The sequence below is a fragment of the Dendrobates tinctorius genome, unplaced genomic scaffold (genome assembly GCF_039654945.1).
Source record: "Dendrobates tinctorius isolate UK_male_01 unplaced genomic scaffold, ASM3965494v1 ptg000332l, whole genome shotgun sequence".
Taxonomy (NCBI): Eukaryota; Metazoa; Chordata; class Amphibia; order Anura; family Dendrobatidae; genus Dendrobates; species Dendrobates tinctorius.
In genome coordinates this window covers 10828701-10845348 of record NW_027361998.1, presented here as the reverse complement: position 1 = coordinate 10845348, position 16648 = coordinate 10828701, and the positions used below count along the sequence as shown (strand labels likewise).

General features: G+C 52.0%; 1 protein-coding gene across 15 annotated transcripts in view; it reads right to left on the bottom strand.

The window, feature by feature from the left end:
- OTOF (otoferlin) overlaps positions 1-16648 on the bottom strand; it is a 339399-nt gene that overhangs the window by 84502 nt on the left and 238249 nt on the right. For all 15 annotated transcript variants that reach the window (XM_073561977.1, XM_073561982.1, XM_073561975.1 and 12 more), the window contains exons 7-13: positions 16053-16179; positions 15763-15817; positions 15543-15674; positions 15379-15441; positions 14978-15062; positions 14285-14444; positions 4155-4341 (exon numbers count right to left, since the gene is read on the bottom strand). In XM_073561977.1, the coding sequence (XP_073418078.1) occupies positions 4155-4341; positions 14285-14444; positions 14978-15062; positions 15379-15441; positions 15543-15674; positions 15763-15817; positions 16053-16179 (809 nt within the window). The remainder of the gene's footprint in view (positions 1-4154; positions 4342-14284; positions 14445-14977; positions 15063-15378; positions 15442-15542; positions 15675-15762; positions 15818-16052; positions 16180-16648) is intronic.

Below are 16648 nucleotides of genomic sequence, written 5' to 3'. Positions count from 1 at the left end.
TGATTGGACGATGGCAGCGGAGGTGCGCGGTAATAAAAGAGATTGATGCCTCTAAAAAGAAAGGCGTCCTGTGATAGGATGGAATGGGCGCGAAAAAAGCGCGCCCAGAGGGAGGAAATGAGCGTGTCCAGAGCGGGGAGGAGAGAAAGTGAAAGTGACGCGGTCTCCTCCCCCGCCTGGAACTGTAAACTGAAATGGCCGCGGCGCCAGTACATAGAGGTGAGCCTGCGCCACACCGCTGTGAAAACCCCCCCTGTGATAAAATAAAACCCCCGCAGATAACTCAGGAGACCGCTCCATGTGGGACCGCTGTGTGCCTCTGCACAGAGGGGAGCGCGGCTGCAGCGTGAGGTGCGCGGCTTGTAGTGGAGAAGGAGGAGCAGGAAATTCAAATGTGCTCAGAGAAATGCAGGGCTGAAGGGAACGATCAGACTCTTACCTGACGACCCTAAAGAGGATGACCGCAGGGGCCATGCGAGCAAACAGGCCGCTGGGAGAGGTCCTCTTACCCTTTGTCATGCAGAAGATGGCGTTTTCCTGCTGGGAGCGAAGGATATCCCACTGGCTGCCGCCATCTTCCTCTCAGTCCTGTCCCGGGAGAGGGGTGAGGAGTTGCTTTGGCAAGGACCGGCCACCCGTCATCAGCCCATAGCACCGAATGGTGATAAGGGAAAAGTCCTGCCTGCGGTACTGAGAGTTGCGATGTGGATGACACCACACTGCTCGCTCAGCCGCCTGATACGGGAAATCAGGGTGATAACTACACCCTGTTTCCCGACGGAGAACCTGAAAAACAAACGAGAAAGGATTAAAAGGTTCGACAAACACCTAAGGAAAGAAAGGAATTAGTAACTGCGGATCTGAGAAGATCCCGGTCCACCTCCTACAGACACTAAGCAAAAACTGAGGTGCTTGGTGCCTGTCGGAGGGTGTATACTGCCGGGGAGGAGCTAATTTTGTTGTTTTGCATAGTGTCAGCCTCCTAGCAGCAGCAGCATACACCCATGGTAATCTGTGTCCCCCAATAAGGCGATAAAGAAATGGGGTTTAATGGGAGGTCAGGTTTTGTGGGTTTTATGACAGTGCCGAGTCGCTCTTCTCCATTCATCTTCACCCTTTCTGTAGGTTTCTACCCCGTGGTTTGCATTTTCTCCAGCAGGCGGCCATCGTGCCTCATTCCCACAAGCCCCCTCTGTGGCATTATGGGAAATATGGGGTTTAATGGGAGGTCAGGTTTTGTGGGTTTTATGGACAGTGCTGAGTCGCTCTTCTCCATTCATCTTCACCCTTTCTGTAGGTTTCTACCCCGTGGTTTGCATTTTCTCTAGCAAGCGGCCATCGTGCCTCATTCCCACAAGCCCCCTCTGTGGCATTATGGGAAATATGGGGTTTAATGGGAGGTCAGGTTTTGTGGGTTTTATGGACAGTGCTGAGTCGCTCTTCTCCATTCATCTTCACCCTTTCTGTAGGTTTCTACCCCGTGGTTTGCATTTTCTCTAGCAGGCGGCCATCGTGCCTCATTCCCACAAGCCCCCTCTGTGGTGTTATGGGAAATATGGGGTTTAATGGGAGGTCAGGTTTTGTGGGTTTTATGGACAGTGCTGAGTCGCTCTTCTCCATTCATCTTCACCCTTTCTGTAGGTTTCTACCCCGTGGTTTGCATTTTCTCTAGCAGGCGGCCATCGTGCCTCATTCCCACAAGCCCCCTCTGTGGTGTTATGGGAAATATGGGATTTAATGGGAGGTCAGGTTTTGTGAGTTTTATGACAGTGCCGAGTCGCTCTTCTCCATTCATCTTCACCCTTTCTGTAGGTTTCTACCCCGTGGTTTGCATTTTCTCTAGCAGGCGGCCATCGTGCCTCATTCCCACAAGCCCCCCTCTGTGGCATTAATAATTAACGCCGGCACTTTAGACCTGGACACTTATGATTCGGGGAAGTTTTTACCATCTGACGGCATAAAATTTCATCATTCCTCGCCCCCAGGAATAACAGTCGGCTTCATGAATTGCTAAACGCTTCCAGCCCCAGAGATAATTTATGGAGAAGAAATGGTCTCGACGTCGACGGTTTCCCATGAAATTTGCTTTATTGCTTCATTTAAAGATTACGGTAGGTTGTGACATTACCAATATTTGCGCCGTTTCCTGGCCGTAACTGCCGGCACCGGGATTCACATAGCAGAAATAATTGCTTCTGTCAGAAAATGAATATTTCAGGTTTATTAAAGCCATTACTCTTCACTGTTCGCCCTGGTCCAGCCGTAAAGTGTTGAAGAGAGCGGAGATTGGGGAAAAATCAGGAGAAACTGAACAAGAAGCATTTAAAGGGATTCTCCGGACTGATCTGTAAAAGCCCAGACGCCGTGTGTACAAGGAGCACACGTGTGTACAAGGAGCACACCTGTGTACAAGGAGCACACGTGTGTACAAGGAGCACACCTGTGTACAAGGAGCACACCTGTGTACAAGGAGCACACCTGTGTACAAGGAGCACACGTGTGTACACGCGACTTTCTGCAGTTATTACACTTGTAGAGTAAAAAAAATGGAGCTCTTCCCTCCCAGCAATCCGCTCCCAGGAGGAGCTTGTGAATGACAGATAACAGCTCTCAGGGTCACATGACATGAAGGGGGGGTGGCTGCATGTCAGAACTCAGTGAGAAGACTTAGTGAGTGTAACACTGGCACTAATGATGTCAGATGAGCCTCATCTGAAGGCTGATGATGTCACAGGCACACAATCCGAATGATGATGATGTCATAGGTGCACGATCCAAAGGCTGATGACGTCATAGGAGCCTGATCCAAAGGCTGATGATGTCATAGGAGGCTGATCCAAAGGCTGATGATGTCATAGGAGCCTGATCCAAAGGCTGATGATGTCATAGGAGCCTCATCAGAAGGCTGATGATGTCATAGGAGCCTCATCAGAAGGCTGATGATATCATAGGAGCTTGATCCGAAGGCTGATGATATCATAGGACATTGATCCGAAGGCTGATGATGTCATAGGAGCCTGATCCGAAGGCTGATGACGTCATAGGAGCCTGATCCGTGGGCTGATGATGTCATAGGGGCCTGATCCAAAGGCTGATTATGTCAGAAGAGTCTAATCCAAAGGCTGATGACGTCATAGGAGCCTGATCCAAGGGCTGATGATGTCATAGGAGCCTCATCAGAAGGCTGATGATATCATAGGAGCTTGATCCGAAGGCTGATGATATCATAGGACATTGATCCGAAGGCTGATGATGTCATAGGAGCCTGATCCGAAGGCTGATGACGTCATAGGAGCCTGATCCAAGGGCTGATGATGTCATAGGGGCCTGATCCAAAGGCTGATTATGTCAGAAGAGCCTAATCCAAAGGCTGATGACGTCATAGGAGCCTGATCCGAGGGCTGATGATATCATAGGAGCCTGATCCAAAGGCTGATGATGTCATAGGAGCCTCATCAGAAGGCTGATGATATCATAGGAGCTTTATCCGAAGGCTGATGATGTCATAGGAGCCTGATCCGAAGGCTGATGACATCATAGGAGCCTGATACGAAGGCTGATGACATCATAGGAGTCTGATCTGAAGGCTGATGACATCATAGGAGCCTGATACGAAGGGTGATGACATCATAGGAGCCTGATAAGAAGGCTGTTGATGTCATAGGGGTATGACCTAAGCCTGGGTGCAGAAATGCCTGAACTAGATTACCTGCCATCTGGCCCATTTACCCCTAGGAGTATCCTGTGACATTACAGTGGAGAAGACTCATGCATATATACCCAGAGCAGGTGTTCCCAGGAGGCCTTTCAGTCATTCCAGATCAGGACGGGGCATGTCTCAATGATGGCCTGTCATAGAGGATGTCAATAGAGAAGCCCCTCAGTACCCCACCTAATATCCTGAATTGAAACCCTTTGCAAGCATCAATTCCCACTCTAAAGAGCCCTGTGGGCCCCATGTAATACCATATTTTTCTTGAAGTGGCAGCTGAAAAAGAAAAGTGCAGTCACTTACAGAGATAAGAGTTGATCGCTGGGGATTTAAGCTGCTGTACCCAAGGCTACTCATTCATTCATTCATTCATTCTTTGGTCTTCTAGCAATAGAGCAATAAATCCAATAGAAATCACCCCAAAACACCATTTTCTTTTTACCTTTTGCCCAGCAAAGGAGACTTGCACATAAGGATCTACTAAGTCTTTGTTTTCTCCTATGAGCGCTTTCTTCACGTTGGCCATGATACTGGTGTTCATTCGTGGTAGACCCTCGGCACGGAAGATCTTAACATAGAATCGAGCCCACTGCCGTTCTGGAGGAACGCCATCTGGAAGGAGCAAGTTCCTGTAATGGAGAAACAAATATATTCTTCAATTCTCTATGAGGAGAAAATACAGCCCAAATGGAAATATTCACCTGTGAAGACCATTACCATTAGTAAAACACATTGTCATGGATTAAAATCCTGCAGGGCACACAAGGTCCCCCTGCTCACACCAGCACGTCTAGGCCTGTTTGAAGTTCACCAGTGACGATCTGGATGATCCAGAGGAGGCATGGTTGAAAGTCATGTGGTCAGTTGAGACCAAAATAGAATGCCGTGTTTGGAGGAAGCAGAAGGATAAGTACAACTTCAAGAACACAGTCCCAACAGTGAAGCATGGTGGGGGAAACATCATACTTTAGGAGTGCCTTTCTGAAGAGGAGACAGGACGACTGCACCGTACTGAAGGGAGGATAGATGGGAATCATGAATCACGAGATTTTGGACCACAACCTCCTTCCCTCTGTAATAGCATTGAAGATGGGTCATGGCTGAGTCTTCCAGCATGACAATAACCCGAAACATACAGCAAGGACAACTAGGGAGTGGCTCCAAAAGAAGCATTTCAGGGTCCTGGAGTGGCCGAGCCAGTCTCCAGACCTGGACCCAATAGAAAATCTTTGCAGGGAGCTGAATCTCAATGTTGTCCATCGACAGATCCGAAGCCGGAAAGATCTAGAGAAGATCTGCATGGAGGAGGGGCCCAAAATCCCTGCTGCAGTGTGTGCAAACCTGGTGAAGAACTTCAGGAAATGTCGGTCCCCTAATTGCAAACAAAGGTTTCTGGACCAAATATTAAGTTCTTGTATTCTACTGTATCAAATACTTATTTCATGCAAAAAATGCAAATGAATTCGGTAAAAATCTTACATGATAATCTGATTCTCTGGATTTCTTTTAAGATTCTGTCTGACAGTTGAAGTGTACTTATGATAAAAAGTACAGACCTCTCTATTGTTTTTAGGGGGAAAACTTGCAAAATACTTATTTTCCCCACTGTACATTATAAAATTATATATACCCACAACCATCACTAGGGGAAGCTCCCTGTATACAGAGATACATGATAAGATCCTGTCTGCAGCCACCACTAGGGGGAGCTCCCTGTATACAGAGATACATGATAAGATCCTGTTTGCAGTCACCACTAGGGGGAGCTCCCTGTATACAAAGATACATGATAAGATCCTGTTTGCAGTCACCACTAGGGGGAGCTCCCTGTGTACAGAGATACATGATAAGATCCTGTCTGCAGTCACCACTAGGGGGAGCTCCCTGTATACAGAGATACATGATAAGAGCCTGTCTGCAGCTACCATTAGGGGGATCTCCCTGTATACAGAGATACATAATAAGATCCTGTCTGCAGTCACCACTAGGGGGAGCTCCCTGTATACAGAGATACATGATAAGATTCTGTCTGCAGCCACCACTAGGGGGAGCTCCCTGTATACAGAGATACATAATAAGATCCTGTCTGCAGTCACCACAAGGGGGAGCTCCCTGTATACAGAGATACATGATAAGATCCTGCCTGCAGCCACCACTAGGGGGAGCTCCCTGTATACTGAGATACATGATAAGATCCTGTCTGCACCCACCACTAGGGGGAGCTCCCTGTACACAGAGATACATGATAAGATTCTGTCTGCAGTCACCACTAGGAGGAGCTCCCTGTATACAGAGATACATGATAAGATGCAGTCTGCAGCCACCACTAGGGGGAGCTCCCTGTATACTGAGATACATGATAAGATCCTGTCTGCAGCCACCACTAGGGGGAGCTCCCTGTATACAGAGATACATGATAAGATGCAGTCTGCAGCCACCACTAGGGGGAGCTCCCTGTATACAGAGATACATGATAAGATCTTGTCTGCAGCCACCACTAGGGGGAGCTCCCTGTATACAGAGATACATGATAAGATCCTGTCTACAGCCACCACTAGGGGGAGCTCCCTGTGTGCAGAAATACATAAGATCCTGTCTGCAGCCACCACTAGGGGGAGCTCCCTGTATACAGAGATACATGATAAGATCCTGTCTGCAGTCACCACTAGGGGGAGCTCCCTGTATACAGAGATACATAATAAGATCATGTCTGCAGCCACCACTAGGGGGAGCTCCCTGTATACAGAGATACATGATAAGATCCTTTCTGCAGCCACCACTAGGGGGAGCTCCCTGTATACAGAGATACATGATAAGATCCTGTCTGCAGCCACCACTAGGGGGAGCTCCCTGTGTACAGAAATACATAAGATCCTGTCTGCAGCCACCACTAGGGGGAGCTCCCTGTATACAGAGATACATGATAAGATCCTGTCTGCAGTCACCACTAGGGGGAGCTCCCTGTATACAGAGATACATAATAAGATCATGTCTGCAGCCACCACTAGGGGGAGCTCCCTGTATACAGAGATACATGATAAGATCCTGTCTGTAGCCACCACTAGGGGGAGCTCCTTGTACACATAGAAACATGATAACATCTCGTCTGTTGCTACCACTATGAGGAGCTCCCTGTATACAGAGATACATGATAAGATCCTGTCTGCAGCTACCATTAGGGGGAGCTCCCTGTATACAGAGATATATGATAAGATCCTGTCTGCAGCCACCACTAGGGGGAGCTCCCTGTATACAGAGATACATAATAAGATCCTGTCTGCAGTCACCACTAGGGGGAGCTCCCTGTATACAGAGATACATGATAAGATCCTGTCTGCAGTCACCACTAGGGGGAGCTCCCTGTATACAGAGATACATGATAAGATCCTGTCTGCAGTCACCACTAGGGGGAGCTCCCTGTATACAGAGATATATGATAAGATCCTGCCTGCAGCCACCACTAGGAGGAGCTCCCTGTATTTGATCTTTGGGTCTGGTCTGTGGTCTAATTTGATGTTTGGGTCTGGTCTGGGGTCTGATTTGATCTTGGGGTCCAGGTGTTACATAACTTAGGGGTTTGAGATTTAATGCCCCGGTCCCATGCTCTGCTTGTTTGTCAGGACATGATGGAGGTTGGGGGTCATTGAAACATTTGTGGTGGGGCTCGGTGATTTACGACAGATGGACAGCTTCTGCCGCTCCCCCGCCCCGCTTGCTCTGCCTCCCAGTTATGGGGGCCTTTGGCCTTAATTAATAAAGATAATAATTCAATTAAATCTCTGGTAATCGCCCCAAATCCTCAGGAGAACTTCATTATTAGAGCGTCTGAATGTGGCGGCGCTCCAGGGGGAGTATCCGCGTCTCCTGCTGCTGTGACCTGGTTTCATGGCCCCGCTCCTCATCTCTGTGGGTTAGTTACAGATATGAGTATTAGAATCATAGAATGATAGAATCGTAGAGTTGGAAGGGACCTCCTGGGCCATCTGGTCCAACCCCCTGCTCAAAGCAGGATTCGCTAAATCATCCCAGTCAGATGTCTGTCCAGCCTCTGTTTGAAGATAAACATTATGTGACGCCTCTGGCAATACGTCCAAGAGTGGACCCCCTGGATCGCGGATCCGGAGCCCCTGGGCCGAGCGCACCTGGTGAAGACCGACCCCTGTACAGGGATCGTTAGGGGCAGGACCACAGGGGGCGGAACCGCGACAGCCGGAGCCAGCAGGGACGACTCGGAGGACTGGCAGACAGAGCAGGAGTAGCGGGGAGGAAGGCAGAAGGTGATGGCAGGAAGACTACAGGAAAGGTACAGGGAGGACCACGGAAGGAGACAGGCTGACGGACAAGGACCAGGAACAGGGCAGACAACGGAGCAACAAGGATAGGCAGGGAACACTGAAAAAGGAAAGGCCGATGGGTGCTGCGAGTCACAAACAATCATCAGGCGCCCTCAGAATGGAGCGGGCGCCTGATATATGCGGAGACCGGAAGTGCGCCCTACAGACCCTCCCCTAGCGACGCCCCCTGCCAACAGAGGCCGGAGGAACGCGCGCGCGCGGCCTAAGGCCGGCGCGGTTACCCGCAGCAGAGCGGCAAGCAGCGCGGAAGGACGCGCGAGCAGGGGGAGGCAGGTGAGAGGAAGCTGCGGCGGGCACCGCCGCTAAAGGGGCATCGGCGGGTACGGCCGCCGATGTCACAGTACCCCCTCCCATATGCCCTCTCCTTCTGAGGCTGGTCAGAAATCTTTTCATGATAAGGGGGGCATCGACATTCTCTCGGGGCTCCCAGGACCTCTCCTCTGGGCCAAAACCCTTCCAGTCGATAAGAAAAAGAGTTTTACCCTTGACCCTTTTCATAGCCAGGATGTCCTTTACTTCAAAGACATTGTTAGAACAAATGGGCGAGGGAGAAGACATGGAGGTTGGTTGGAACCGATTCAAGACCACAGGTTTGAGGAGCGAGATATGGAAGGCGTTAGGGACCCGGAGTGACGCCGGCAACCTCAATTTGTAGGCTACCTTGTTAATGCGCCCAAGTATTTCAAAAGGCCCGATGTACCGAGGACTTAATTTGTAAGCAGGGGCCTTCAGGCGGATATGTTTGGTAGAAAGCCAGACTTTGTCCCCGGGCTGGTACGGGGGTAGATCCCTTCGTCTTTTGTCCGCGTGTCTCTTAATTCGGACGTTGGCCAGCTCGAGCGCCTCTCTGGTCTCCTTCCAAATTTGTGAAAACTCCTTGGCGAGAGTGTCTGCTGCAGGAACTCCGGATGATGCGGAAAAAGGCAATGGAACCCCAGGATTTAGCCCAGTTACCACAAAGAACGGTGTCTTGGACGTTGATTCGCTGGAATGATTATTATGAGCGAATTCCGCCCAAGGTAGAAGAGAGACCCAATTATCTTGATGGGCGTTAGAAAAGTGGCGTAGGTAGGTGGTCAGAATTTGGTTAATCCGTTCTACTTGGCCGTTGGTTTGAGGATGATACGCTGAGGAGAAGTCGAGAGACGTGCCCAGGAGCCGACAGAGGGCCCTCCAGAATCGGGAAGTAAACTGGACCCCACGATCGGTCACGATTCGCAGAGGGAGACCATGTAGCCGGAACACGTGGTGGATAAAGATCTCGGCCAACTTTGGAGCAGATGGCAGTCCGACCAGGGGAATAAAATGGGCCATTTTGGAAAAGCGGTCAGCGACGACCAAGATGGTAGTGCATCCTGCAGAGCGGGGCAGATCAGTCACGAAGTCCATGGCGATTTGCTGCCAAGGAGCCTCTGGCACAGGCAACGGATGAAGGAGGCCGGAGGGCAGAGTCCTTGGAATCTTGTTCTGAGCACAAGTCCTGCAGGAGGCTACAAAGTCCTTTGCATCCTGGTGGAGAGAGGACCACCAGTAATACCGGGACAGAAGCAAAAGAGTCTTCTTAATCCCAACGTGCCCAGCAACCTTGGAAGAATGACCCCAGCGCAGTACTTCCAGACGTTTGTTTGGAGGAACGAAGGTCTTGCCAGGCGGAGGGTTAGAGAACCTCACGGGGGCCACGGAGATAACTTTAGCCGGCTCGATGATATAAGATGGGTCCTCCTCCTTCTCTGGTGGCTGCAAAGACCTGGAAAGCGCGTCAGCTTTGATGTTCTTACTGCCGGGCCGGAAATGGAGCTTAAACTCAAAACGGGAAAAATACAGAGCCCACCTGGCTTGTCTGGAGTTGAGTCTCTGGGCAGATTGCAGGTAGGCCAGGTTCTTGTGGTCCGTGAAGATAGTAAAGGGGTGCACTGCCCCCTCGAGCAGATATCGCCATTCCTCCAGCGCCATCTTAATGGCCAATAATTCCCGGTCCCCAATGGAGTAGTTGCACTCCGCGGGAGAAAAGGATTTGGAGAAGAACCCGCAGGGGACAAGACGTCCAGATGGAGCCTGTTGGGAGAGAACTGCCCCAGCTCCAGTGGAGGAGGCGTCAACTTCCAGGATGAAGGGCCTACTAGCCACTGGACGGTGTAAGATCGGAGCAGAAGCAAACGAGCGTTTCAGGGTCAGAAAGGCGTCCTCGGCTTCAGAAGGCCAGACGTTAGGCTTCGTCCCCTTACGGGTCAGGATCGTAATGGGCTTGGTGACTGTAGAGAAGTGGGGTACAAACTGCCGGTAATAATTAGCGAAGCCGAGGAAACGCTGGATGGCCTTTATGCCAACTGGACGAGGCCACTGGAGTACCGCGGACAGCTTCTCCGGATCCATCCTAAGACCGGACTCCGTGATGATATACCCCAAGAAGGGTAAGGCTGTTTGCTCAAAAAGGCACTTCTCGATCTTGGCGTAAAGACGATTTTCTCGAAGGCGCTGCAGGACCATGCGTACACTTCTCCGATGGGAGGAGAGGTCGGTCGAGAAAACGAGGATATCGTCCAAATACACCACCACGCAGGAATAGAGTAGGTCTCGGAACACCTCATTTACGAATTCCTGAAACACCGCTGGAGCATTGCAGAGACCGAACGGCATGACCAAGTATTCATAATGGCCGTCCCGGGTATTGAAGGCCGTCTTCCACTCGTCCCCCGCTCGGATTCGGACTAAGTTGTAAGCTCCCCGCAGATCCAACTTCGTGAAGATTCTGGCCCCCCTCAGCCGGTCGAAGAGTTCAGGAATCAGCGGGAGCGGGTACCGGTTTTTAACCGTGATGTTGTTCAGGCCCCGGTAATCAATACAAGGTCGCAGGGACCCATCTTTCTTCCGGACGAAGAAGAAGCCTGCGCCCGCAGGGGACGAGGACTTCCGGATGAACCCCTTGGCCAGATTTTCCTGTATATATTCCGACATAGCCGAGGTCTCTGCTGGGGACAAAGGATAAGTTCTCCCTCTGGGAGGAGTGGCACCAGGAACTAGGTCGATAGGGCAGTCATAGGGGCGATGAGGGGGTAAGGAATCCGCCTCCTTCTTGCTAAACACGTCGGCAAACGTGTGATAGGGTGCGGGTAGGCCCGGGAGATCGGCAGGCTTCAAGCATGGACGGGGACGCGTGAGAGCCCGTAGGCAGTGCTCCTGGCAGGAGTGCCCCCAACGGAGAACTTCCCCAGAGCGCCAGTCAATCACAGGCTCGTGCCGTCTGAGCCAGGGAAGCCCTAGGAGAACAGCATGGGCTAGTTGTGGCAAGACATAGAAGGCTATCTTCTCGAGGTGGAGAGCTCCGATTTGAAGGTCTACTTCGGCGGTAACCATGGTGATGAGTCCGGGTAAAGGTTTACCGTCAACGGAGGAAATAGCGCGAGGGTTCTTCAATACCAACACCGGAATCTGGAGTTTGTCAACCTCCTCCTGGCGGATGAAATTACCGGCAGCACCCGAGTCCACATACGCCTCCACAGATCCACGCCCCCGACCTGTAATTAGCAAAGCAGAAAGGGTAAGGGGGAGAGAGGAATTTTGATCACCTAGGGGGTCCTCTCTTACCTGACCTAGGTGGAGGCATTTCCCGATCTCTCTGGCTTCTCCGGACAAGTACGCACAAAATGGTTGGCACCCCCACAGTACAGGCAGAGACCCTTGGTCATCCTCTCCCTGCGGCGTTGCTCGGACAGCCTGACACGATCGACCTGCATAGGCTCAGGAGCGGTGCTAACGGGAGATACCGGGAAACGGGGGACAGGAGCCTGATACAGCCTAAAGGACCTCCTCTCTCCGACTGCCTCTCGAGCGCGCTCCTGAAAGCGGAGGTCTATGCGAGTGGCTAGCGAAATAAGGTCCTCCAGAGTGGTGGGGGTGTCACGCCCGGCAAGCTCATCCTTGATCTTACTGGAGAGGCCTCTCCAAAAGGCTCCTACAAGGGCCTCATTGTTCCACCCCAACTCAGAAGAGAGGGTCCGGAAGCGGATGGCATATTGCCCCACTGTGAGGGAACCCTGGCGGAGGTTAAAAAGGGCCTCAGTGGAGGACGCTAAGCGACCCGGTTCATCGAATACCTTGCGAAAGGTTTCTAAGAAGGTCTGTATGCTTAACACGACGGGGTCATCTCTCTCCCATAAGGGGTTCACCCAGGACAGGGCCTCACCCTCGAGATGGGACACAACGAACGCCACCTTGGCGCGGTCAGTGGGGTACTGAAGGGGGGCAAGCTCAAAATGTAGCCTGCATTGATTTAAAAAGCCCCGGCATAACTTGGGATCTCCACTGTACCTGGGGGGTTTGCCCAGACGGGGAGCCGGGGTAGAGGCTACATCCGGGGAGGAAGTTGCAGCGGCAGCAGAGGATTGCAGGGCCTGTAATCGGTCATCCACGGATGCCATGTAACCCAAGATGTGGGATTGGGCGTCGCGCTGCTGCGCGAGCTCCTGCTGAAGGCTGACTAAGAGGGGAGCGTGTCCGGGGTCAGAGGTCTGCAGGGCGGACAACCGGGTGTCCATAGACTTCATAAAGGAGATTATCCGGCTCTGATTTTCACGAAGGAAAAGCAATTCCTTTTGTGTGGCGGCTGCGGCACCGGCGGGATCCATGGCCTGATGATACTGTGACGCCTCTGGCAATACGTCCAAGAGTGGACCCCCTGGATCGCGGATCCGGAGCCCCTGGGCCGAGCGCACCTGGTGAAGACCGACCCCTGTACAGGGATCGTTAGGGGCAGGACCACAGGGGGCGGAACCGCGACAGCCGGAGCCAGCAGGGACGACTCGGAGGACTGGCAGACAGAGCAGGAGTAGCGGGGAGGAAGGCAGAAGGTGATGGCAGGAAGACTACAGGAAAGGTACAGGGAGGACCACGGAAGGAGACAGGCTGACGGACAAGGACCAGGAACAGGGCAGACAACGGAGCAACAAGGATAGGCAGGGAACACTGAAAAAGGAAAGGCCGATGGGTGCTGCGAGTCACAAACAATCATCAGGCGCCCTCAGAATGGAGCGGGCGCCTGATATATGCGGAGACCGGAAGTGCGCCCTACAGACCCTCCCCTAGCGACGCCCCCTGCCAACAGAGGCCGGAGGAACGCGCGCGCGCGGCCTAAGGCCGGCGCGGTTACCCGCAGCAGAGCGGCAAGCAGCGCGGAAGGACGCGCGAGCAGGGGGAGGCAGGTGAGAGGAAGCTGCGGCGGGCACCGCCGCTAAAGGGGCATCGGCGGGTACGGCCGCCGATGTCACACATTAGATAAACGTGACGTGCAGCGAGTCCGTAAAAGTGTGATTACAGGAGCGCACCGCTTACATTACACTGCATTACATGGTCTCCATAGCAATCTGCTGTGGGGGCAAGAGACGCCATGACAGGCTAAGCTCCACCCTCCCAGGTAAGGTCCACCTTCTTAGATAAGCTCCACCATCCCAGGCAAGGTCCACTTTCTTAGATAAGCTCCATCCTCCCAGGTAAGGTCCACCTTCTTAGATAAGATTCCCCTCTTAGTTAAGATCCATCATATCAGGTAAGATCCCCCTCTTAGGTAAGATCCCCTTTTATTTAAGAACCGCCCTCTAAGGTAAGCTAAATCCTCTCAGGCAACATCTTCTCTCTTAGGTAACCTCCATCGTCTTAGGTAAAATTCCCCTTCTCAGGTAAGCTGCACCCTCTCAGGTAAGCTCCATCCTCTTAGGTAAGCTCCACCCTTTTCTGTAAGATCCGCCCTCTTAGGTAAGCCATACCCTCTCTGGTAAGCTCCTCCCTTTTCTGTAAGACCCACCCTCTTAGGTAAGCCTCACCCTTTCTGGTAAGCTCCTCCCTTTTCTGTAAGACCCGCCCTCTTAGGTAAGCCATACCTTCCCTGGTAAGCTCCTCCTTTTCTGTAAGCTCCTCCCTCTTAAGTCTTACCCTCTCTGGTAAGCTCCTCCCTTTTCTGTAAGACCCACCCTCTTAGGAAAGCCATACCCTCTCTGGTAAGCTCCTCCTTTTCTGTAAGATCTGCCCTCTTAGGACAGCCATACCCTCTCTGGTAAGCTCCTCCCTTTTATGTAAGATCCTTCCTCTTAGGTAAGTCATACCCTCCCTGGTAAGCTCCTCCCCTTTCTCCAGATCATGGTGATGAAGGTTTCAGGTTGCCATGTCCCTGGATGTATACCCCCCAGGACCTGCAGCAGGCATGCGATCCTTCCCAGTAACTCACCCCTCGATGTCGTCCTCATCCGTCTCATTTGATTTATGGGGCGTCTTTATGTTGTCACCTTTCCCGACCACGGCGACGTCACACTTGAGATAACCCTTTACCCCGGCTGTGATGTCATCGGGGTCGGAGAGGATGGCCCACTTGTGGTAGAACTGGTGCTCTGTGGAGACAACAACACTCATCATGTTCCAACACACAGAAATGCTAATTATGGATCCATAGGCCCCGCCTACAGGAACGCCGCAAATACCCACCTTTGGGAATGGTTTTGTTAACCACGCCCCTTTTGTGGGATTGGCTGATCACAAGGAGTAACTAGTGATTAAAGGGGTATTCCAGCACAAAGTCATCAGCTATCCAAGGCGATAGCTAGTAGATCGGTGGAGGTCCCACCACTAAGACCCCCAACAATTGCTTTTGTCTGGATAGCTCTATAGACATAAGAAAACAAAGGGGGCATTCAATACTAGAAAAACATGGCCGCTTTCTTCCAGTAACAGTGTCCCGCCAGTCTACAGGTTGTACCAGGTATTACAGCTCAGTGCAAAACCTAAAGGCAGGGTGGGCGCTGTGTCCAGATGATAGCCGCGATGTTCTTCTAATCCTGGACATCCCCTTTAATGTTTTGATCGTCAGTTATATAAGTAATAATGGGCTCATGGCCCATCACGAGTGGCCGGGGCAGACACTTACCAGGCTGAGTATAGACCGTCCCCACATCCAACTTAAAGGAGCCGACCAAGGTGCCACTGCGCAGCAGGTTCTTGGAGTGGATGACCTGTGTGGAGCAAAGAGTGACCATCAGTCAGCGATACTCTGGGACCCCCAAATATCTGAGATCCCCTGTGTGGCAGATCCAAGCAATTTCTGTGAAATCTGCAGATGATCTTATGTCTATAGGGGTCTGCCGGCGGATCTGACAACCCTGCCCGGAGTGCATCGGCACTTTCTTCTTCTACATCTATTATTACCTCGCTGGAATCTCTGCCATGCCGGGGAATACAGTCAGTATCCATGGGAGGAAGAGACATGCCGGGTCCTGGCCCAGAGGGTTATGGGGGGCTGTGGATGGGACACAAGGACCCTCTACTCACCGAGAGTTTGATTATTTTATCGAACATCACGTCTGGAGGCACATGGAAGTCAAAGACAAAGTACTGAGGGGAAAGAGAGACACCATGAGAAACCAAGAGATCTGCACACTCCTCTCCTGAAACACTCTGTGCTGCTGGCGGCCCCTCCTCTCCCGCTCCCTAACCTCATTATAGTAGGGGCAGTTGGTGGACTCTTTCATGGATGTGTATTTCTTCTCTTCGCCAACTTCCACGCACACCACGGGGTCCATGTTGAGCCCCACCAGCTGCCTCGCCTCGATCACCGTGATGCTGACCTGTGGGGGTCACAGAACAGGAGGACAAACACAATGGAGGACAAGGTCATCTCGTCACGGCTGGGGACGCGGCCCTGAGGGCACTTACTTGGTAATCCATGGGTCGTCCGGCGCTCGGCTCCATCTTGATATCAGGCTTGGACCTAATGATATAGATCTATGGTTATTATCAGTAGATAATGGGGTTCACTACAGTTGCCGTTTGCTGCCCCCACGAGACTGGCACACTCAAAGAGGTCACTAAATAGACCCCGAAGTACAAACTGGGGACCAAGAGAAGACCCGGACAACCGGCACCCTACAAGAGGACTCCTAATCCAATAGGGTCTCAGCACCCTCAATGAAGGTCACATGACTCTCCCCCCATCGGAGGGTTACCTTTTATTGGAGACATTGGTTGTGAGCGCTGTGACGGAGGCCAAAGATATGCAGTCGGGGTCCAGGCCTCCCCCCAAGCGGATCGCTTTCCGGTCCAGATCTTCAGTCTCCAGGACGGCGGGTTCGTCTATAGGGACAAAAGATATAGTTATGGAATTAGGGCTTTGCGCCGGCGATTGGCACAAAATATACGCTTTTGACACGGAATGTGGAGTTAGGGTTCATGAACACCACACCGAGGATGCATGGCACGGAGGGTGCACGGGACGGAGAGTGCACAGCACGGAAGGTGCACGGGACGAAGGGTGAACAGGACAAAGGGTGCACAGCACGGAGGGTGCACGGGATGGAGGGTGCATGGCACGGATGATGCATGGGACGGAGGGTGTACGGCACAGATGATGCACGGGACAGAGGGCGCATGGCATGGATGATGCACGGGACGGAGGGCGCATGGCATGGATGGTGCACGGAACCGACGATGCATGGCACACAGGATGCACGGCACAGAGGATGCACGGCCCCGGGGCCAATATATGACAATACAACAGTCTCATGTACATAAAAAATTAACTGCATTCTCACCCATTATGGCA